Source organism: Hippocampus zosterae, chromosome 12 (assembly GCF_025434085.1).
Source record: "Hippocampus zosterae strain Florida chromosome 12, ASM2543408v3, whole genome shotgun sequence".
NCBI lineage: Eukaryota > Metazoa > Chordata > Actinopteri > Syngnathiformes > Syngnathidae > Hippocampus > Hippocampus zosterae.
Genome location: NC_067462.1, coordinates 21,150,179 through 21,175,569, shown reverse-complemented (window position 1 = coordinate 21,175,569; position 25,391 = coordinate 21,150,179). Strand labels below are relative to the sequence as shown.

At 43.7% G+C, this 25,391-nt stretch overlaps 1 protein-coding gene across 3 annotated transcripts in view; it reads left to right on the top strand.

The window, feature by feature from the left end:
• The window catches only part of man1a2 (mannosidase, alpha, class 1A, member 2), a 131,076-nt gene that overhangs the window by 54,145 nt on the left and 51,540 nt on the right, over positions 1–25,391 (top strand). For all 3 annotated transcript variants that reach the window (XM_052083013.1, XM_052083014.1, XM_052083015.1), the window contains exon 5: positions 6,885–7,003. In XM_052083013.1, the coding sequence (XP_051938973.1) occupies positions 6,885–7,003 (119 nt within the window). The remainder of the gene's footprint in view (positions 1–6,884; positions 7,004–25,391) is intronic.

Here is a 25,391-nt window from a genome sequence, read left to right as displayed (position 1 = left end):
CTGTGCGTTTTGGCAACAGTAAGTGCACACTCTGTTTTCAGTGGTAGGTTACATGTGAAATTACAAATCCTGTTGGTCCTACTGTTGTAAAGCACACTTGTGTACCGTATATGGCCACTTGAGTCTTCGAATTATTAACTTGTGTTCAGCAATCGCAAGCTTGAACCGTGAAAACCGAAACTGACGTGGAAACGGACTTGTGTGTGTTCCAGACTGATCACTTTGATCATTGATCAACTCACTTGTATTCTTTGGCGTTCGACTCAGCATGACTTGTTCTTGATTTTACTGTTTGGTGCTTTCTACCGCCTTTATTACCGATTTGTCTTACTGTTTATTGCAGCACCGTTGGAGCCTTCTCCTTGATGTATTCATGGAGCTTGGATGTTTCATCCTGGACAGTGGCTCTCACACTCACTAGTCCCCGGCCTCCTTCCTTTCGGCTTGCGTACAGTCTCAGGGTGCTGGATTTGGGATGGAACCCTCCATGCATGGTTAGGATCTTTCGGGTCTTAACATCCGTAGTCTGAATCTCTTCCTTTGGCCACCTGATTATTCCTGCAGCGTATCTGATCACTGGGAGGGCATAGCTGTTTATTGCCCGGGTCTTATTCTTGCCATTGAGCTGGCTTCTTAGGACTTGCCTCACTCGCTCTAGGTATTTGGCCGTAGCCGCTTTCCTTGTTGCCAGTTCGAGGTTGCCATTGGCTTATGGTATACCAAGGTACTTGTAGCTGTCCTCAATGTCTGCTATTGTTCCTTCAGGGAGTGAGACCCCTTCAGTGCGGACTACCTTTCCTCTCTTAGTCACCATCCGACTGCATTTCTCAAGCCCGAATGACATCCCGATGTCGCTGCTGTAGATCCTTGTTGTGTGGATCAGGGAATCTATGTCCCTTTCGCTCTTAGCATACAGCTTTATGTCATCCATGTAGAGGAGGTGACTGATTGTAGCTCCATTTCTGAGGCGGTATCTATAGCCTGTCTTGGTGATTACTTGGCTTAGGGGGTTCAGTCCTATGCAGAACAGCAGTGGGGAGAGTGCATCACCTTGGTGTATGCCACATTTGATGGACACTTGGGTAAGTGGCTTGCCATTGGCTTCAAGTGTGGTTTTCCACATCCTCATCGAGTTCGCAACGAAGGCTCTTAGGGTCCTGTTCACCTTATACAACTCCAAGCATTCAGTGATCCATGTATGTGGCATCGAGTCATAGGCTTTCTTGTAATCAATCCAAGCTGTGCACAGGTTGGTACGTCAGGACCTGCAGTCTTGTGCGACTGTTCTGTCAACCAGGAGCTGATGTTTGGCTCCTCTGGTATCTCTACCAATGCCCTTCTGCGCTTCGTTCATGTATTGATCCATGTGTCCACTTATCTTCGCCGCAATGATGCCTGACATGAGCATCCATGTTGTGGAGAGACAGGTTATTGGCCGATAGTTGGATGGGGCTGCACCCTTCGAGGGATCCTTCATGATCAGGATCGTTCGCCCTTCGGTTAGCCATTCTGGGTGAGTCCCATCCCTCAGTAGCTGGTTCATTTGTACTGCGAGGCGCTCATGGAGTGCTGTGAGTTTCTTTAGCCACTAGGTGTGGACCATGTCCGGGCCTGGTGCTGTCCAGTTCTTCATATCTGAGACTCTTTCCTGTATGTCTGCCACTGTTATGGTAACTGGGTTCTGTTCAGGGAGGTTGCTGTGCTCCTCTCTCAGGGACACCAGCCATTGTGCACTGCTGTTATGGCAACCTCCTTCTCCCATATGCCTTTCCAGTACCTTTCAGTTTCCAGTCTTGGTGGGTCAGCTCTGTTGTTAGGACCCTGCCACTGAGCGTACACTTTCGCAGGTTGTGTTGCGAACAGCCTGTTTATTCGTCTGGCCTCTTTCTCTTTCGTGTACCGCTTTAGGCGACTGGACAAGGCTAGGAGCCTTTGTTTGGCAGTTTCGAGTGCTTCAGGTATGGTCATCTGGATGTACCTCTCGGGTATCGGCCTTTTCATCACACCTCTCTGGGCCTCCGTCAATTGACTCACATCTTTCCGGGCCTCCTTGATCTTAGCCTCCAACCATCTTTTCCATGGTGGGTAACGTATCTCATGGCTTCCATGGTTGCTCTTATAGCCCAGAGTCTCCAGGATCACTGATGCTGAAGCGTATATCAGCTCATTGGTTTCTGTGATCGTTACGGTAGGGATCCCCCTTAGTGCTGCATTCACACTTTCTATGAGACTTTCAGATGGTACAGTGCAACCTCAGAAATAAGACCACCTATGTTACTGCTCAAGGTGGTCTTATTTTCGGGGTGGTCTGATTTCTGAAGTGGCATGCAGTAATGATAATGCAGAAGTAATGTGGCTCACATGCAACAATATACTGTAGCGTCATGTACACACAATGAGTAATAAATGATGGAATGTACATGCAACTTTATTGTACACAAAAGAAATTTAAGCATTTGAATAGTCTATGTAAAGTATGTATAAGGCAAGAGAAAAAAAACTACAGCTACAAACTATGGTTCTTAGAGGAAGTAACTATCCAAAGTAGATTGTCGTTTCTTGCTATTGTGTTTCAAAGCAGCCTCTTGCAGTCCAGACTCTACAGACATAATCTTGCAAAGGATGGAGTCTAGACTGTTGGCAATAGCAAACTGCTTCAATTCCCCGGCCCATTTCATTGCTTCCGTGTAGCTTTTGATCAACGGTTCTGCTGGACATGGCTCATCTGGCTCCTCATCGTCTGACTGCACGGTTTCTCCTCTGGTGGCTGAAGTTTTGGTTGTTTTATACTCCTCTACTAAGTCTTTCTCCCATCCCTGTTGGAGATCTTCAATAGCTGGTGCCTCTTCATCTACTGTGGTGTACTCGTTGAGGGATAAGGAGCTCTCCAGATGCAGATGTTCCACTGTGTCTTGCAAGAGCTCACCAAGCTGTGTGAGACTGTCACCTTCGTCGGGAGTGTCACTGCAGATGCTGCCCTCTTCTGAAATAACACCAGCTTTTTCAAAGCAACGCTTTATTGTGTGTGCCTTCACATTCTGGACTGCAGTGTGAATCCAATGGCATGCATCTAAAACGTTGATGCCCTTTGAAATTTCTGATGCAGAGCCCTTTTTCATTTGGCACAGTACAGCACGAAGGAGAGACGTACGATCGTGGCACTTCATGTTCTGGATGATGCCTAGATCTAGTGGTTGCAACACTGATGTAGTGTTCGCTGGTAAAAACTGCAGCGTGACATTAGAGAATTCCGAAGCAGCTGGGTGACAGGGTGCATTGTCCAGCAACAACAACACGCGTCTCTTATTTTTCTGCATCTTTGCATTGAACGCTGTCAGCCATTCGTGAAAAATTTCACTCGTCATCCATGCTTTGCGATTTGCTGTCCACAACACAGGCAGATTTTTGATGTTGACATTTCTGAAACAGCGAGGCTTCAGACTCTTGCCAATAACTAACGGCTTCTCAATCTCTCCTGTGGCACTTACACACATAACCACGGTTAAGCGCTCTTTAGCTTTCTTTCCACCAGCACAATCACTACCCTTGATAACAAGTGATTTATCAGGTAGAGCTCGATAGAAAGGGCCTGTTTCATCCATATTATAGATGTCACAGGGATCATACCCTCTTGTGAGTTGAGGTAGCCGCTGTTTCCAAGCATGGACTGTCTCAGGATCTACGCTGGCTCGCTCTCCTGTTAGCTTAGCGCCTCCAATGTTGTGCCTTCGTTTGAAACGATCCAGCCAACCGTTGGACACTTTAAAGGCTTCGTCCTTTTCAAGCTCCTTTGCGTATTCTCGTGCCTGTTCCTGGATCATCTGTCCGCTGATAGGGACATTCTGGCTGCGCACTTTTTGAAACCATCGCCAAGTTAGCTCGTCCACGTCGTCGTAGTCGCTTCGGTAGCACAGGCGCTTTCTCGAAGAGCTAGCGTTCGCTTGGTATGCGTCGAGGAGCTCCCGTTTCTTTTTCAAAATGGTTTGGATTTGAGTTTTTCCAACTCCAAACCGCTCAGCTAATGTTCGCTGGCTCGATCCTGGCTGCTCACTGGCTCGAATAACTTCTATTTTCTGTTGTAGGGTCAAATCAACTCTCTTCTTGCTTGCTGCCATTTTCACTCCTGCTCGTAATTATGAGGCGATAGCTTCCTCGGGACCGGATATCGCGGTCGCAATTCTGAATTCCGGGGTGGTCTCATTTCTAGGGTTTCAATACAATACAATACATAGGCCTTCTATTTGGGACTGTACAAAACCGGTCGTATTTTTAAGGTGGTCGTTTAAATGAGGTGGTCGCATAGCGGGGTTGCACTGTACTTCACATAGCCATTGTAATCGGTTTCTAGGTTGCCCAGCTTTCATTCTCGCCATGATCTTAGCTTTCAGGTCAATTGCTGCCTCGCTCAGCATTTCATTCATTGGGGCTGGCCACCCAATCTCATCATCTGCATTCATTGGGGCTTGCCTCCCAATCTCTTGTATGACCTCCTCCTCTGATCTGGCAGCCTGGGGCCCTTCACCATGGAAACCTGCGTTGTACCTCATCAATCTCAAGTTGTGACAGCAGTTGCCGTTTGTGGATGTTGGAACACTGAGCTACTAGTTGTTTCGTGGTCAACCGTGACTGTGGGTTTCGAAGTAACCATTTAACCCACATTCTCTGCATGTAACCCCTCTGACTAGGGTTGCTTGAGTAGTAGCATTCCAACAGAGCCATGCTATCGCATCTCGCCCATCTCCGCTTTGTTCCAGTAGCCCATTTTTCATCAAGGTGCTCCAGCACCTGACGCAGACCTTGTTTGGCCGGGCGACGTCTGAGACGGCATGTCATTCGTTTTATTGTCTCTCATCATTGTATGAGGTAGGCATTAGCGTGAAGGATCTTGCCCAAGGACCCACACTGGATGGTGTTATGTGCTCATTTTTTGCATTTATATATATATATATATATATATATATATATATATATATATATATATATATAAATATATATATATTAGAGCTGTCAAACGCTTAAAAAATCTAATCTAATTAAAAATGCAATTGTCATAATTAACTCAAATGAACTAAAAAATTAATCGTGATTACTCACACATTTATCGTTTCTGAATTTCCTTTTACATTTTTGTCCTATTTTTTCCCCCATTTTAATGCTCTCATCAACATGGAAACATGAATCAGTTTTCTATGTGCCAAATGCAAATATTTACTGAAATAACAATTTCGAGTTTCAATTTTACATGAACATTTTTCACTTGGTGCAATTATTCACACATAATCTCTCACACAACATTACTGTCCATCAATAACGGTGAAAAAAATATTTTGTCACACAACAGCTGCTTTAACAGCTTTTTTTATTAAATCAAAACAGAGCAATATAACATTATAAAGTGCACATCTAGGGTACACTACTACTCAGCCTATAGTGGATTTAAACCATGGTTGCATACTTCATTTTTCTCAAGTTTGCTTTGAACACAGCAGTCTGTTTCTGTATGTTTGTTGAAGAATAACGAGACACCGGACACCAGTGTTCATTATGTGCCGCTGTATTCGAAACTGCCGGTCTTACAAACAAGCACACGCACTTCCCCCGTGCTGCAGGGGCAAACCATTCTGAAAGGGGGGGGGGGGTTCACTCCCCCTAACATAGTCAGGCTATGTTGATTGTGTTGGTCCTTCTTGCACGGAAGTCTCTCTACGGTTTTGTGTAGACCTCATTTCGAATGACTACACTTGGTTCGATGACAACACTGGAGACATTCTACTTTCGCTAGGTCGCTACCACTACAGTGACAGCGGTCACTGTCAGACGAACAGAGAGAAGCTCCACCCGCTCTATTTGTATGGAGACAGAACACTGTATCCTTCCACACAAAATAGTTCCAAACAAGTAACAATCGCGTCAGTGGCATACATCGTACACCTGTATGATACAGAAAGAGAGAACAGATAACTTTGGTCTTGTCAGTAGAGAAATATGGCAACTTTTTAAAAGTAAACGTTCCATTCATAAACTCTTTAAGTATCCGTTTTCGGTGTCTCGCGCTGCCGTGGCTGGCAAAACAGAAATGGGCGTGGACTTCTGCAACGCGCTTGTTGTTTTGTTTCTGGTGTATTTATAGAGCAACGTAACATCCGCTTGTGACGAGTGCCGCATTAATCTCGCGAGAAAATTTTTACTCATGTTAAAATTCATTTAAATTAATGCCAATAAAAACGCGCTAAACTGACAGCTCTAATATATATATATATTTGTGTACTTTATTTAATGACGGTTCACCATTGGTCCGTACGAGACCTTAATTTGGACCGAATCCGGACTCCAGTCTACCATTCAAGATATCCTGCTAACATGACTTTCAAAGCAAAATGATATTAATCTTCCAATACACCTCATAGTCACAAACCATATGAGTTGCACCCTAATAAAATCCAAAATAAGACAATGATTATTTTAGCGCTGGATACAATGAATGCCTAAATCTTCACAGTCAGTCTTTACGAGATGTTTGATCAATGGCACTTGGGACTGTTACTGTTGGTAATTGCTCTCACTCTAATCTAAATGTCATATCATAACTGTTGTCATAAATCTGTGACAAGGGATTGTGCTTTGTGGGAATGTCAATGTACTGCTGTTATTGGTGATTTGGTGTGCTTGCATCTGGTAGGAAACTTACTCCAATCAGGCCAGAGGAAGTATTTTGCTAGAAATCCTGTTGTTTTCATTGTCCATATATTAGAGATGGTCATTCAGCAAAGTTTCAAATGAGCATAAGCGGTTGAGAAAATGGATGGATGGATGGATGGATTACTTGTTGTTCGGGGGGGAACAAATATTTTCCCCCCTTGAGTTTCCCTATCTGTCTTGTGCAGGTAATTCTCAGCTTGGAGCATCCATCGTGGACGCATTGGACACGCTGTTCATCATGGGCCTGCACGAAGAATTCAAGGACGGGCAGGAGTGGATCGAGCAAAATCTGGACTTCAGTGTGGTGTGTACCTAACTCCAATTAATTCACAGGTCGATTTTCGATTCAACAAAAAAAAGTTTTATATCAACAATTTAAGAATGCTCTTTCAACGGTAGTGATGACATCCTATTGAACATTTCAGTCAGGGAAAAAAATGCTTAAACAATAACAATTAAGGAGAATGAGTCTTCTTGTATGTACTATTCAGATGTTTTGGCCATGTCCGGATGTTTATCCAGGTGTGGAGATAAAGGGGAGCTAGAAAATAAACTGTCAGAATGCAAAAGTATATCCTGGTGTTTCCGTGAGCTAAGGCACATCGACTGTTTAAGCTAATCTTTTGCCATGTTGAGAATCTGCCGGACCATCGAACGACTGGCAGGTGTTTACTTCCCCAAACTGAACAGATTTCAGAAATACTTTTTCCTCGGCAAGAGACAGTCTAAAACGCTTAATGTGTGTTTTGGGGTGGGGTGAGGGGGGACCTTAACCTCATTTAATGTTAGAAAACTACGGCTCGTCACCTCCAAAATTCATATGCAGGTCACCATCTATAACCACACCAATCTCTGAAAATATCAAAACAATTTATTTTTATTGCCCTAAAATGTTTTCCTCATTATGCGACACTAGGCCTCAGTGCTCACCTATGGAGAGGAAGAAGGTCATGTCCATAAAATCTCAAACATTGGTGCAATTGTTCTTATATTTTCAGAGATTGATGTGGGCACAAGTAGAGATCTCCTCTGGAATTTTGGTGGCGAATGGCCATCGTCTAATAACATTTAGCCTCATTAAGTATTTTCTCTTGAATGAACCTCAGTGGGGAGGAAAAACCTTAATGTCCATGAAATCCCAAAAGCTCTGGCAACCATGTTGATATTTTCAGAGGTTGGAGTCGGCGTAATTAGTGATGTGCATGTGAATTTTGTGACATTAACCCCCACGGTAAGCTTTTATACATTGAGCGTTTTAGACTGTCCCATTTGTAGTTAATGCAGTGCCACAGTTGTGTGTTATTCATTCACATCCACCCCGAATAAATTAAATCCCCACTCAAATAGACTACTGGATAAGGAAATAAACAGGTAGGAAAATGGATGGAACAAGATAAAAATATTCAGTGCTTCACATTTTGTGGAAACAGCCTCATTCCAAAATGGAATAAATCATTTTTTCCCCTTAAAATTAATAACACAACACCTGACCGACAATGACAATGTGAAAGTATTTTTGAAAATTTTGCAAATTTATTAAATAGACTGGGGAAACAAATTTATCACATGACAATGTGAAAGTATTTTTGAAAATTTTGCTAATTTATTAAATAGACTGGGGAAACAAATTTATCACATATACCATAGTATTCTCAGCCTTTTCCACAAAGCTCAATATTGAGCTAAGATGTTTGGAAGGCACCCTACCTCTCTGGCAGAGCACAAATTAAATCAAAGGAATTGTCACGCACAAATCTCTGGAAAGGGACCGAAAACAATTGTGATACTTTAAGCTTCCGATGAGAACTCTGGCCTCCATCTTATATATATATATTGCGCGTCGTCCCGCACGCGGTCTGTCCTTCCGTCTGTCCCTTTTCAAAACGTACCTACTTCACCGCGCCGCTGCGCGCCGCCACTGCGCGCCGCCACTGCGTCGCTCAGGCAGTGGCTCACTACGATCGCGCGGGCATCTTAGCGAAAAAATGTTGTCTACCCACAAGCATTGCAATAAAATTGTTAGTTATTTAGTAGAGCTAAACATCTCTTTATTTTCGCGATAAGCAATGAAGATGAACAAAAAGTTGAACCAAGCAACAACACTTTTGTGGGCCGAAGGCCCACCTTACCAGCCTTCCGCAGGAACTAGCTGATGAGCCACCCGGAGGGCGGCGAACCACCACCTTACCAGCCTTCCGCAGGAACTAGCTGATGAGCCGCCCGGAGGGCGGCGAACCAGCTAGTCATCCATAATTGGAAGGAGTTCTGATCCACCAGGACTCTTCCTAAAGCCAGCCGCCTGTGTATTGTAAACAACAACAATTAGTCAGGGAGGTGACCATGAATCCGTTGGGCACTCTGTCAGAGCTCCAGCGACTCTCTGTGGAGAGAGGAGGACCTTTCAGAAGGACTGCAATCTCTGCAGCACTCCCATCAATAAGGCCTGCAATGTAAAATGGCCAGACGGAAGCCACTCCAGCGGGGGCACCCGAAGGTCTCTCAAAACCTAAAAAAATAAGGAAGATTCTCTAATCTGATGATAACTGAACTCTTTGGCTTGAATGTCCAGCATAATTTTTTAGAGGAAACCAGGCGCAGCTCGTAACCTGACCAATAGTATCCCTACAGTAAATCGTGATGATTAATGGATGGTTTTCAGCTGTAGGAACTGGGATTGAGTCAGGATTGCAGGAAATAGGAATGTATCAAGTGACATCCTGGACGAAAACCTGCTCCACAGTTGTCAGGACCTTAGTCTTGGGCAAAGGTTTACTTTCCAAACCTTAAACACATAGCCCAGAAAACCAAGGAGTAGCTTTAGGACAACGGTGTAAATGTCCTTGAGTGGCCACCCAGAGTCCAGACTCAAATCTGACCAAGCATCTCTAGGGAGAAAATAAAAATGGCTGTGCACCACTGCTCCCGATTTAACCTGATAGATCTTGAGATATGCTGCAAAGAGGAATAGTCAAAACTGCTCAAAGATATATGTGTCAAGGTTGTGACAGCATATTTCAAAAGACTTGAGACTAATTACTGCCAACGGTGCCACAACAAAGTATTTAGCAAAGGCTTTGGATACTTATGTACATGTCATGTGAAACTGTGCTACGGACATTCGGTTCTCTCTTGTGGAGTCTTATTTGTTGATTTTTGGCTGCTGGGCTTAACTCCCTTTACCACTCGGTGAAATTGACCTCACTGACTTCCTGTTCTGTGTTTCTCCAAAGAAAACACACAAGTTAATTTGCTTTAGCCTTGTTTGGACTATTGTGATGCAACACATTGTATTGTCTGAATAGTGTAAGACTCCAGCACACATGTAGTCTATGATAATAATAATAATAATACATCACATTTGTAAGCGCCTTTCACAACACTCAAGGACACTGTACAGCCAACACCAATGGTAAAACACAGATAAAATAATAAATAAAGAAAGAAAGATTCAAGGCGGGTAGGCAAGTCTGAATAGGTGGGTTTTGAGCTGGGTTTTGAATAAGGAAAGAGAGTCAATATTACGAATGTTGGGAGGAAGTGAGTTTGGGGGCAGAGCGAGTGAAGGCTCTGCACCCCATTGTACTGAGACGGGCAGAGGGTAGAAAAAGGTGGAGGGAGGATGAGGACCTGAGTGAGCGAGAGGGAATGGAGATTTGAAGAAGATCTGACAGATAGGGGGGCGCAAGGTTGTGGATGGCTTTGAATGTATAGAGAAGTAATTTGAAGTTGATTCTAAGTTTGACAGGAAGCCAGTGGAGCTGTCGGAGGATGGGGGTGATATGATGGAAGGAGGGGGTTCTCGTGATGATCCGGGCTGCTGAATACTGAACAAGTTGAAGTTTATGGAGGAATTTCTGATGGACACCGAAGAGGAGTGAGTTGCAGTAGTCAATACGGGAAGTGACAAGACTGTGAACAAGGATAGCGGTGGTGTGCGGAGTGAGTGAGGGACGGAGGCGGTTTACATTGCGAAGGTGGAAATGAGCGGACCGGGTAATGTTATTGATGTGGGAGTGAAAGGATAGTGAACTGTCAAGGATGACACCCAGACTCTTCACCTGGGGGGAAGGAGATATCGTGGCATTATCAATTGTGAGGGAGAAACTGTCTGCTTTGTTTAGAGTGGATTTGGTACAGACGAGTAGGAGTTCAGTTTTATTGCTGTTTAGCTTGAGGAAATTGTGGGTGAACCAAGATTTGATTTCTGAGAGACAGTGAGAGAGGGATGAGGGTGGGAGAGAAGCGTCGGGTTTGCTGGAGAGATAGAGCTGGGTGTCATCCGCAAAGCACTGAAAGTGTAAGCCAAATTTGCGGAAAATGTTTTCGAGTGGAAGGAGGTAGACAATGAAGAGGAGCGGACCGAGGACAGAACCCTGAGGAACACCAGAAGAAACGGGGGAGGGATTATGAAGTAAAAGAATCAAGTTGAATGAACTGAGAGCGGCCAGTGAGATATGAGTGGAACCAACGTAGAGGGGTGTTGGTGATGCCTATGGTAGAGAGTCTATTGAGGATGATGGGGTGAGAGATTGTGTCGAAGGCTGCACTCAGGTCAAGGAGGATGAGGATGGAGATAAGGCCAGAGTCTGCTGCCATGAGAAGATCGTTTGTGATTTTTATGAGGGCTGTTCCAGTACTGTGACGGGGACGGAAGCCGGACTGGAATTGTTCATCAAGACTATTGTCGCTGAGGTGGGAGTGGAGCTGAGAGGCGACAGTTTTCTCCAGAATTTTTGAGATGAAGGGAAGATGGGAAATGGGGCGTAGGTTATTGAAGTCATTGGGATCTGAACCAGTTTTTTTCAGGATTGGGGTGACAGCTGCAGTTTTGAAGAGCACAGGAACAATTCCAGTCGACAGAGAGGAATGGATAATGGCTGAGATGAAGGGAAGCAGAGAGGGTAGGCAGGATTTGACCAGAACTGTGGGGAGGGGATCGAGCTGACAGGAGGAAGTCTTGGATTTAATGATGAGGTCTGAAATTAATGAGAGTTCAAAAGAAGAGAACAGTTTGCAAGGGGTGAGAAGGTCAGTGGAGGGGAAAGGTACAGAGGAGCCCAGATGCTGGTGGATTCTGTTGATTTTTTTCATTGAAAAAGAGGAGAAGTGTGTTGCATGTGTCACGAGAGTAAAAGTGAGGTGGTAGGGAGTCAGGTGGTTGAGTGATTCTGTTCCAAAGGGAAAAGAGAGTCTTAGTATTTCCAGCATTGGAGCAGATGAGTCCGGAGTAGTAATGTGATTTTGCTTGCGAGATGGAATCCTTGTAGAGGGAGAGTTGAGCTGCATAGATGTCCTTGTGAGCAGTGAGGCCGGTTTTCCTATAAAGTCTCTCAAGCTGCCGGGTTTGGGACTTCAAGGAACATAGATGAGGGGTGAACCAAGGGGCAGACCGAGTAAAAAGGACAGAGCGGGACTTGACAGGGGCGAGCGTATTGAGGATGCTGGTGAGACGAGAGTTATATCGGAAAACCAAATCATCAGGAGTGGAGTCTATGTCCGGAGTCGGGGTGGTCAGTCATGCAGTGAGAGAGTCAATGTTAATGTTTTTAATATTACGGTAAACAATGGTCCGGGGTGATTTGGCAGTTGAGAGCTGGAGTGTAATGTTGAATGAGATAAGGAAGTGGTCCGTTATTGGAAGTTCGTCAGCAGTACAGTTGGAGGGGGAAATACCAGAGCAGCAGATCAGACCCAGGGTGTGACCTTTGATGTGTGTGGGAAAATCTACAAATTGATTAAAACCAAAACTGTTAATTGAATAAGTGAAGTCAATGGTGAGAGGATGCGCAGTGTTGTCCATATGTATATTAAAATCTCCCATTATTATTACATTTGGTGACAGAGAGGAGAGATGGGTGAGGACAGTAGACACTTCATTTAAAAAGTCGCGGTAGGGTTTGGGGGAGCGGTACACTGTGGCAATAATCGTGGGAATGGGTCCGGATATTTGACAGACAAGGCATTCAAAGGAGGAAAGTGGCGGGAGAGAAACGTGAAGTACTTTCCACTTCTCGCGGTATACTATCGCGAGACCTCCTCTGCGACCAGAATCGCGGGGCTTGGAAATGTAAACAAATCCCGGGGGAGTGGAATCGTTCAACTGTGAGAAGTCCCCGGGAGTTTGCCAGGTTTCATTTAAGCAAAGAATGTCAAGCTTACGGTCCGTGAGGATATCTTGAATGAGATTATCCTTCCCAGTAAGCGAACGGATGTTAAGTAGCCCAAAGTTGACGGCGGCAGTCTCGCTGCGGCGGCGGCCGTTAGCCGACCTAGCCAAGCCGGCTAACGCATGATGGTCGATGGACCGGCCGGCATTTCTGGATGGCCGACGGGAGGAAGACCAGAAGGAGATGATGGTGTTGGATTGGTTGAGGCAGAAGCCCCGACGAGACCCACGATGAATATATTTCCGGGAAGGAAAGCGAACGATGTCCGGGAGCCAGTGTAGAGCAGGAGGGGAGGGCCCAGCCATTGGAAGCGGAGCCGAAGGACCTCGGCCACCGAGTACTGGAGCAGACCCTTGACAGGTCGATGGAGGAGCGACAGGTTGACAGGTAGGACGCTGAGACGCCGGGACGAAACCGTCAAAGATAGTTGAGAGTGCGAGGCAGGCGTGAATGGGGGCTGGGTGGAATGACTGTGATTTGATAATAGTGATTCCATGTGAAACAGTAAAACAATCGAGCGTAAAAACACCGTAAAAACACCGTAAAACACAAAAGTTTCTGGGAGAGAATGCAACAGCACAGGTGCACTGATGATGGAACTCTTCTTTCATGCAGCCGTTAATGTCCATTCAACTTCTAAACCTTTGATCCCTGTTGTTCACCTGAAATATTTTTAAACCTTTCAGATTATACTGCCAACATTTAAACCATTTACATTTTCAAATAGGCCTCCAACTGTCACATAATTTCCCCAAAAGGTTATGTGAACATAACAATGATACTGTATTGGAATCTATTCCCGTACAACCCACATGTTTTTATTTACTTAGCCCCCCAACACACAACTCTATCCTCTTAAAATGAGCCCTTTGTTTCTTGTAATGCTATGACCTTATTCTCGTTACGTGATGACGTTCTGATTTTAATTTGTATTTTTGTAAATAGTGATTTTTTTAATCACTAGACGGCAAGTGATTAAAAAAATAATCAGGTTAATCATGTGATCAATCATAGTTTACTGTATTATTAATATTTTTGACCATAATTTCAAGTATGGCACCACGATTTATTGCTGTTTTGACATCTCCAGCATCTACCTAAGACTTTCCTTCAGCAAAACAACATAGACACCACCACCACAAAAGGACTGTTGATCGCGGTGTTCCACCCTATAGAACTGATTAAATGAACTATGACAAGAAGTGAAACAATAAGTTCAGTGATTGTGTGTGCACTGTATGTGCATGTATCCAGGTGTTCATGCGTGCCTGGGTCCCCCCTCCACCCTGCAGTTCCGGGCGTGTGCATTGTGTGTCCCCTTCCCCCTACAATTTATGCATGTGTGATACACAATGAAGCAGTTGTCCTCATACAAGGGCACACAACATGTCTTACATGGCGTTCTGGTTTCACTTTACGAAGGCATCTTCTCTGTGATGCGGTTTTTGCTTTATACAGACGATGCTCGTGCACACAGAGCCTCTTTTGATGGCTACTTCTTACTTTTGCGCGGACAAAAGCGTCCTGCTGCTTTCAGTAACTCCATCTTCCTCGGTGTAAGATTTTGTTCCCCGAAAGCAGTCATCACGGGTTAATTGTTTTGATTTCTCTATCGCTACAGGTTCGTATGTACTCTCTGCTAACTCCATGCTACTCCACAACTCCGCCCATGCGTCCCTCCCCCTCTACATCTGCTTGTTCTGCAACATGATCCTGGCTGATCCCTTACAAACGCTGCCACCTGCTGGACAGATTTTAAATTATTTACAAGGCAGGCAAGCCTGATCCTGAGTCAGAGGCTGCGTCTGACCCTCCTGCATTCTACAATGCAAAAAAATGTTACACATATTAACACGTCATAGGTGGTAGTAGTGTTTTTTCTTGACCTATTTATACATTACGGGGAAGAGCTAAAATAGAATTTACCATGAAGCAGTCCTGGTTCATTCTCATCACTCATCGTGGCTACCTGCAGCTTGTCCTGATATTCATAATCAAGAATTTTGAGACTCAAAAGTATGATATTTAAAGGGTAAATGTTTGAAAACTACACATGAAGTCAAGATGGCGCCCGAGAAGGCAGCCGTCGGCAAGTGCTCTCATTAGCCTTGCTTTTTTTTGTTGTTTTTGTGTTTGTTTTGTCACTTTGTGTTTGTTGTTACGTCGTGTGGACCTGATGTGGACTTTTTCCAGCATTTTTTGGCCACGACATTCATCAAGGAGGAGACTCTGTGCTCGGTGGTTGCGCCTTCTCGGCAGCATGGGTATACCAGCACTGTTTTTGACTCGGAGGAATGTCGCCGCCATTTGACTGTCGTTGCTGGACAGTCCCGGGGCGCTCGTGTCTTTCGCCTGCAATGGGCAGCATTTTTCACAGGCCCGCTTTGTTCAGCGGAGAGATCGGTGCTGTTGAACGATCTGCGGCTGGATGGATGTAAGGCTTGAGGAGCCGACGATGAGAAGAAAGGAGTGTTCGCGTGGAGCGCCGATGCGGATTTGGAACTGGTTTGGTTTGTTTATTGAACATAAAACATATACAGTAATAATTTGACAGAAAATACGGTAAATAAAATAGTAAAAAAGAAATAAATCAGTCTTCATTCAACAGTTATTATGTTCAAGGGAGTAGGAAGAAGCAAAAAACGTATCTAGTCCTACCCCGTTGTGTTTGATATCAAAATGATTTTGATATCAATCAGAAAAGAAAAAGTCTCCATTAAGGCTCATACTTTAGCCTTAACCGTGATATTTTTACAACGTTTGGTTTGTATCGGGATTATATACATCCACACCCTATCACTCTTGTGTCAATTTTCTCTTGTATTCATAATGGCTATTTCAATACCTTTCTCTATTTATCAACTTAGTTCTGATTTATCATTATATTTAATGTTTAGAATTTATCATTTTAACTCTGATTGATGTAGGTTGTTTGTACTATTTTTTAAAAATTTGTTTTTGAACCCATCAAGCGTTTTACTCATTTTCAGGTCTGTTTCGAAGTTACTCCACAGATTAACACTTTTGATAGATACAGTTCTTTGCTTGGTGTTTGTTCTTGTTTTGAGTTTTTTGAATAAGTTACTATCTCTTAAATCATAGCTGCTTTCTCGAATTTTGAAACACTTTAGAATGTTTTGGCAGAGCAGGTTATTGTGTGCTTTGTGCATTAATTGGGCGATTAAACTGGGAGTCGCGGCTTGGAGTTTGAAGCGGATTACGTGGGACAGAAGTGAACTAATCTCTTTTCGTCAATGGAGGCTACAGCTTCGTGTATGCTTTCAAAACTTAGCTTGTAGCAGACGTGTGCACATTTTCAGCATGATGTCTCTGACCCACTGGTGAAAGGTCACTTTGATCCTCTCCTCTTTCATCTATAACTGCTTCAGACAACAAAGTGTATGCAGAAATGTGGTGAAGATTGCACGACTGTGTGTGTGTTGTGTTATTTTTGTTATTTTGACTTCAAAATAGCGCTGCGAGAGTGGCTGCCTTTCCAGCAGCTTCTATATTTTTTTGTTCTACTTCTTCCTTTCATAACTTTGCTGCTGTGAATTGGGAATTTCTCCATTGCGAGACTAATAAAGGTTTTCTTATGTTTTCTTAAGAACAATTAACATAATTGCATCAACAGCTGTGTACTCCAGGTTTATTCAATCAAATAAATGGATCAAAATATGTTGTTTAGCACTTTTATTGTACTCATATGGCATCATGAATACAGCATACCACAAAATCTGAGTTTTATTTTCCCCATTCTCACACTGCAAAGATTAATTTACTGGTAATCATTAAGAAAAGAAAATCTTTAATATATATATAATATATATATTAATATATCAATAATGAAATAATTATGAAATACTATAGCCATCAGTAACATATATGTGTCCACAATACTTCAGACCTGGCTATATACCATGGGCGACAAGTAAACCTGACACTATTAACATGATATGTGTGTGGGTGTATTGTTTATGGAAATAAACATAATATCAATGGCTACTCACCCCCTTTATTAATACAAAAGCATGTATGAGGAATTGAATGATGAATCTTTTAAAAAATGACCTTATTCCTACATAGACTTATAGTATTGATATGGCTTGACATCCTCTTTGCAACCCCAAGACGATGCCCTGTGTAATCTACGATCAATTTGATAAAAGAATATAACACGTCAATAGGGGTGTTCACACGGCACACATTTGCTCCGGCGCTGCACCGATGTATTTTGTTGCGATATATCACCGCAGCAAATAGTGTGGAGCGTTCACACGTACAAAGCCGCTGAGCGTGTCAGCATCGGCACAGCGTCGGTGCAGCCCCACTTGCGTTCACATGGCAGTTTCTGCAGCGGAGCAAAACGACAGAAAAAAAATGAGCTGTCGTGTTGGGTCTTTTTAAAACGTATACACAACTCAAGCGACTACTGGACAGTAGGGATGTGAATCTCAGCACTGAGGACGATTCGATACACATCACGATCCACTGCCAGCGATGCGATACTTAAACGATACATGGAATTTTCTGGCGATACGATGCGATACGTTTCACTGTCGTCACGATGCGATACGATTCGATACACATTAAGTTCAAATCAATGCGATCCGATACGATACAATGCAATTTGTTGCGATATTGTGCAATTAAACATGATGCAAATAAGCAAAGAAAAAAAGCTTTTAAAAAGATGGAATTCAGTATGGTATTACAAAAAGGATACCACTTTATTCCTTATAAAGAGTAGGACTTGTAAAACAACTTATTTAAGCCCTTTCACAATTGGGTTTTGTGCAAAGAAAATGTAAACAATTTGGCACCTGAGACTCACAGCTGTTGCTATAGTGTAAACACAAACAGACTCTCACTGAGTGTCTTATATGAAATATTCATATATATATATATATATATATATATATATATATATATATATATATATATATATGAATCTATAGCGCAAGATGTCCACCCATCCAACTGCAACTCTTTGCGCACTGTTCAGCGACACAGTAATCTCACTTCTCACTTTGTTGTACACATCGGGAATATGTTTGTAAGTGAACACAGACCTGTCTGGTATTTTATACCTGGGTTCCAAAACGTGCACGAGCTATCTGAAAACCTCGTTGTCCACCACGCTAAGGCTGGAGGTCTTTGCATATGAAATAAGCAGTGGCCTTAGTTATAGCCATTGCGCGGTCACAGTGAGTTGCAAGGGGACTCCCAAAATAAGAGGCAATTTTTTTCTGATCCTGACCTGGTTTACCAAGAGTTTCTCCGGTGTCCGACGAGGAACTGGGCGGGGAAGCGGGAGGGAAACTTGTCGGTGATCTGGTGCCATCGGTTTAAGTGGGTCTGCATATTTGTGGTGCTGCCGTTGTATGGCTTCTTAGTGCGACATTCCTCGCAAATTACGGAGGTTTTATCAAGCTTTCCGTCTTTCTTTTCGAAGCCGTAGTATTTCCAAACATAAGATTTGAATGTTGCGGCTGCATTAAATATAGTAGTTTCCTTGCTGCTGCGTGCGCTAACTTCCATAATGTTTCGCTCGTTGTGTACTGGACTGTATGTGACGCACGGCTACCGTCCGTATTCAACACAAAACGCAAAGCAATGATGGTGCATTCATTGCGCCTAGGAAAGGGCAGATATGTGACGTTTAACATGAATAAAACGGCGATTGAATCGGATTTTACCGATACCCATCAATGCATCGTGATGAATCGCGATTTCACCGATACCCATCAATGCATCGTGATGAATCGCGATTTCACCCGTCAATCGCGTCGTACCCAGTGAATGAGCCGATGCACTCGGATCGCGGACGTGCGCGTCGATGTATCGATTAATATCGATTATTTTCCACACCCTTACTGGACAGGCACGTCCTTCTCCTTCTCTGTCTCTGTGCCTTCTGCTTGAGATTGACCGCCCCCGAAAACGTAAATGAACGATGACTTCAATGACACTCAGAAAAGCAAACACGTAATGCGCCAAACAGAAAATCAAGAGAGGGAATTACAAAATAAATTATATGGGGGGCGGGGGTTGTAAACACACAACAAATGAACAAACTACACAAACAACTCCGAGACAGTCCAGTCTCCTACAAAAGGAAAGATGTTACCAGCCAAGTCTTGTGTCGTTATTAAACAAACACATGACGAAAGTCCGACAGAGCACGAAAGCAACGCATTCTCGCTGGACGTAAACTATTCACAAGCATTTGCTCTGGAGCAAATTTAACCCACTTGCGTTCACACGTGCACATTTACACCGGTGCTGTTTCGCAAATGAGCATTTGCTCTGGAGCTAATTTTTGAACCACCTCCCTGAGGTGGATCAAATTTGGTCCGGTGTAAGCTGTTTTCCGGGGCTTCGCCGGAGCTAATTTGCACGTGTGAACTTGTGCTTGCTCTACCAAAGTTTGTAGGTAACATAGAGCCAATGTGTATATTGGCAAGATTTTCTGTTCTTTTTCAGCTGTTATTTTATTCTTTTTCTCTGTCCGAACTAATGTGTTGGCCGTGGGCATCGGTTATCCTTCGGGCCTGCTCTATAAACGGCTAAAGTGATGGGAGATTGTGATTTTCTTGGAATATTGTATAAGTGATTGTTTGAAAATGTAAACACTATCAGAGATTTGTAGAACGAAAGTGTGTTGATATTTATCTGGTACCTAATACTGTGAAAGATCATTAACATGAGTGCCTTCACATGCCGTAAATGAGCATTCATTATTAATGAAGCATACATTGTTAAAGGTAATTTGAGCAGATTTATTTCATAATTCGAGTGTGTATCAAAATAAGATAAGATATCCTTTATTTGTCCCACAATGGGGAAATTTACAGCCTCCAGCAGCAAGAATGTATGTAGAAAGAAGAGAAAAAAAACCCAACAACAAACATCCTACAATTAAATACAATATGAACACAAATGGATAAATCGCAGTACTATTTACAATTTACCTTCACATCATTTAATTATTATTATTATTATTATGATTGTTATTTTTTATTCATCAGCCTGACAGCAGTCGGTTGGAACGAGCGTCGGTATCTCTCCTTCTTGCAGCGCGGGTGTAACAGTCTCTGGCTGAAGGAGCTACCAAGTGCTGTCAGGGCGGGTTGGAGGGGGTGGGAGGGACTGGCCATCATAGCTTTTAGCTTAGTTAGCATCCTTCTGTTGCCCACCTCCTCCAGAGTCTCAAGGGAGCAACCCAGGACAGAACTGGCCTTCCTGACCAGTCGCTCCAGTCTCTTTCTGTCCCGGGCCGAGATGCTGCCTGACCAGCAGACAATGCCATAATAGATGGCCGAGGCCACCACCGAGTTATAGAACGTCTTAAGGAGTGACCCCTGAACCCCAAAAGACCTCAGTTTCCTGAGTAGGAAGAGTCGGCTCTGTCCTTTCCTAATCAGGGTGTCCGTGTTTGTGGACCAGTCCAGTTTGTCGTTGAGAAGAACACCAAGGTACTTGTAGGAGGTCACCCTCTCTATGTCCATACCCTGGATGTTCATCGGTGCTGGTGAGGACTTTTTCCTGCAGAAATCCACAACCAACTCCTTAGTTTTCCTCGGGTTGATCTGGAGGAGATTCTGCTGGCACCAGTCCACAAAGTCCTTTGTCAGTCCCCTGTACTCCCGATCATCCCCTTCTGTAATGAGGCCAACAATCGCAGAGTCATCGAAGAACTTCTGAAGGTGGCAGTTTGGAGTGTCATGTCTGAAGTCCGAGGTGTAGAGGATGAACAGGAATGGAGCCAGAACAGTCCCCTGCGGCGCTCCAGTGCTGCAGAGAAGCCGGTCCGACTCACAGCTCTGCAATCTCACGTACTGCGGCCGATTTGTGAGGTAATCTATGATCCATGCTGTGAGATGGTGGTCCACTCCGGCGTTCTGCAGTTTGCCTCCCAGCAAATTGGGCTGGATGGTGTTGAAGGCACTGGAGAAATCAAAGAACATGATTCTCACAGTGCTCCCAGCCTTCTCCAAGTGTGACAGCCCTGAGTGGAGGAGGTAGATAATGGCGTCTTCCACGCCGATGCCAGGCTGATGGGCAAACTGCAGCGGGTCCAGTGACGGGCTCACCAGCGGTCGAAGGTGGGCGAGGATGAGTCTCTCCAGCGTCTTCATCAGGTGAGACGTCAGCGCCACCGGTCTGTAGCTGTTCAGCTCCTTAGGGTGGGGGGTCTTGGGCACTGGGACCAGGCACGAAGTTTTCCACAGCTGTGGAGCTCTGCCCAGCTTCAGGCTCAGGTTGAAGATGTGCTGGACAATGTTACACAGCTGGTCAGAGCAGGTCCTGAGGAGCCGGGAACTGATCTTGTCCGGACCTGCTGCCTTCCTCACATTCATCTTCCTCAGTTGGTTCCTTACCTGCTCTGTTGTGACGGACAGGCAGGAACCAGGTGACATACTGGGTTGATGAGAGCTGGTCGAAAGAGAAAATGCTCCCTACACGTTGATCAGGACCCAAGAATTAGCTCGGACTTTGAACAAGGTGACCCCTGCCATAGGTTACTGGTTTTAATTTATACATCAATTTCAAAAAGTCATGGTTTCGAGATACGGTATGACCCGTGTATAATTGTGTGGGTGTGGGTGGGTGTCTGTCGTCAATTTTACAATTTGAAATCCAAAAAGTAGTGTTTCCACAGTGCTTCAGTTAACATTCAAGTATGCCTTCCCTATTAACCACCAAGTGTGCAAATCAATGTACTGTTTCAGAGGTTGAGTCTTAGGAGCTTGTCAGTCTTTTCTGAAAGCCCTGGTGTCAACTGCGGTGTCTCAGTCTGAACACTCATGGGGAAAAAAAGAATGTGTGGATAAGTCACTCTGACAGGAAGGGCAAGCCCTCAGCATGCCACTCTATTTTAACTCAAGGTCGACTTGCAACTTGGTTAACTGTCTGCAGCTCCTGCTATTGTCTTGCAAAACAGCAGAGATCCTGACCGCTGGGATTATGCTACTCTAAATTTTGATGTACAGTGATTTGGCTTGCACTGACCTGGAAATGTTAAGATCTGCACCCAACAAAAGACTCCAATTTCCTCACTGCGTAACAGGAGAGGCACCAATCAGGACATTCAGTGATTTTCTAGCTATGTTAATGGTTTGACAACCAAAGAAGACATCTTGCGATCATAGTCGTTGTTCCACAACTCCTTTCCCAGTTTTTCTCCTCTTAACCTCGCCATCGGTATTGGTGTAAAATGTCACCACCACTTTTAAAGGGGAAGTCGAGTCAAAAATGTTCTTTGTAATAATGTGGCCTAGGCATCACCACAAGTCTAAACACAGCATTCTGATTAATATTGTGTTTGTAGAAGACAAATTAAGATGAATAATGTACTTGGTTTTATCCATCTCAGGGTGCTGCCATTTTGCCTTGTACAACTACTTGTTGTTGACTGAAAATGACATTACAGTGCCGAAGGGCTCATCTTGAAAACCGAGTTTCGACTAGTGCGGGCGGTTTGAAGATACAGTATTATTGTTAAGGGTTTTTTTTTTAAATCTTGACTTTCCCTAAGATTGATTCAATGCCTTTCACTGCGGAATGTTTTGGGCACCTTGGTTTTCTACTTGTTGTCCTTCCGCATAGGAGTTTCCACTGCATTTCCAAAAGCTCTATCATCAAATGCATGAACTTCAACAATCATGCTCCTGGAGGTGGATTGAATGTGTGTGTGTGTGTGGGGGGGGGGGGGGGGGGTCAAATGCAGCAATTGGGTGCACCTGTGTGTCATGAACAGGCAAATGAGATTGGATTAAGCTCCAGTTTCGCTCTGCTATGCAAACAAACATAAATTGGTGTTAACCTCTTCTCACGCCCTCCCTCCTCTTCACTTTTAACACCCCTAAGCTATAATCAGTTTTGAGCTGCATTAGGAGACTGATTCTCGATTAAGCATTGTACCATTCCTGGCACAGTGTGATCTGACGGACACATACTGTAGGTGGCAAATGAATAAAGCTGTGAGGGCTATGAGGTTATATGGCTGTTGATAGTTGTGTCAATCTGAAATCTGAAACACCCAGAGAGCGTGGACCTTCACCAAGGCTTTAACATTCACAGAGTTGTGTGCGCCAGAGCAGCCATTCATCCATCTTCTGTACCACCCCAGCTGACGCTTGGCACAAGCACATAGAAACAAACAGCTCTTCACACCCAGATTATGGCATGTTAGGTACAATTTACCTAACATGCATGTTTTTTGCATAAGGGAGTTTTGAGAAACCCACACAAGCTTTACACAAAGGAAGAGCCCAGATTCAAACCCACAACTTCTAAACTGTAAAATGGATGTGCTCTCCATTTGACAAATATTGTATTGGCCGGAATATAAAACGGCCCTGATTATAAGATGACCCCTCTTTTTCAAGACTCAAGTTTGAAAAAAGACTTTTTGAACACCAAATTAATTTTTATACAGAAAATAATCACAGTACATCTGAAACAAATGATTATAACAATACAGTAATCCCTCGTTTTTCATGGTTAATGGGGACCAAAACCACCCGCGATAATGAAAATCCGCGAAGTAGCAACCAATTGCGCCGCACCATATTATAAACCGCTGGCCAATGAGTAGGCGAGGTTTTGCTTCTGCGTCCCTGCCGCCTGCTCCAGGCGGCAAAGACGCAGGCACTCTACCTCCGGGTGAGGCCGCGGACATGGTCCCCCGCTGAACCCCCGCAGAAAAAAAAACGCAACATTTTCTTAAAGTTAAAATAATCTCCATATTTTTATGAGCACAACGAAATTACGCTGAAACACATAAGAGGCCAGACAAAGAGAGATCTTGATGTGCATTTGCGTAATTACGAGGAGAAATACTTAAGCCCATTCGGCTTTAAATAGAATAATGCAAATCATATAAATGGGAAAAGATATGACATTATTTCTCTAGTCAGCCGCGTAAAAATGATCATCGGTGGCAGCTTTAGGCCTGCTGCGCAGCTCAAAACACAGGTAAAATGTGTTCTCTCGTGGCCGCTTGTTTTCAGTATGACGGAGGAGTCACCTTCTTTATTTACAGTCCGAGTGAGGGGCAAATCAAAAGTGACTCTCCACCTTCGCACCATCGACTCATCAACGCCAAGATTACGGGCAGCAGCTCGATTTCCTTCCATAACTGACAGAGTGATCGGTTTAAAGTTTAAAAGCTGCATCATATGCTTTTCGTCTGCTATTCTCCATGTTGATCAGTGTTAGAAGAAAGACTGAAATAAGGAAGTTGTGATTACCGGTAATCATACAATTTTATTGGACCCCTGTGTACCACTCATTCATTTTATTGGTCGACTGTTGCCAGGTAACACATTTTTCCCCGTTACGGCAAAAGAACAGAAGTTGTGATTAGTCATGCAATCTAATTGGACCTCAGTGAACTACTCCTTCATTTTATTGGTCCATGTTTTTCCCGCGATGGAAAAAAAATAATTAAAAAGCCCCTCATATTACACGCGGCATTGTTGAAAGTTTTGGAAAAAAAAGTAACGGTTTATAATCCGGAATTTATGGAATATAAAAAAAAATTGCCCCACTTGGGCCTTTGCCCTTGAGCAGAGCGCACTAACACACACACACACACACACACACACACACACACGCAGGCCAGTGATCCCGGGTGTGCAGCAGACGTGTTTATGATTAGTCAATTGTTTAGACAATTAAGGATGGACAGACCTGCCTTTGTCCTTATAAGTCTCTCTCTCTCTCTCTCTCTCTCTCTCTCTCTCTCTCTCTCTCTCTCTCTCTCACACAAACAGGCCAGCGACCCAGCTTGTGCAGCATACTGTTCATGATTAGTCAATTAAGACAATTAAGGATGAAAGAGACCTGGTTTTGTTCTTATAAGATTATATATAATTTTTTTTAATGAATGTTTGAAAAAATCTGCGATGCACCGAAGGCACGATAAGCGAACCGTGAAATTGCAAGGGATCACTGTATATTTGAGAGAAAAAGCGTGTTATTTTTCCTCATTCAAATCTTAATATCTGAACATTTAAATAAGTAAACTAAAGTACAATCACATTCGTAAATGAATGACTTCTGATTTTTGAAATGTAAATTACATCATAACTTCTCCTCAGCTGCCGGTTAACCTAGTCGATCTTCGACTTTTCTCCAGATGGTCGCTATGTTTCTCCATTTTCTGTTATATCTTCTATTATTTTCTTCTCTTTTCTTTCTCACCACTATTTTTTTACTTCTTCGTGCTACCGCTATTTTTATTTTTATTCTTCGTGACAGGGGTTCAGTTTTGCCTGAGAAGTCAAGTTCAGCATTCGCTTTAATGATATCTGGCACCATCGAGCGTCGTGAATGGGTATAATGTCTCGACCTCGAATATAAGACAACCCCCCCCCCCCCCCTTATTTCAATGCTAAACACAGTCTTATATTCGGGCCAATACGGTATCAAATGCTATTCAACCCATACATTTTCTTGACCTCAAGATGATATGGCCTTAAAATAAAATCCTGTCATAATGTTTAAACTTTCGGA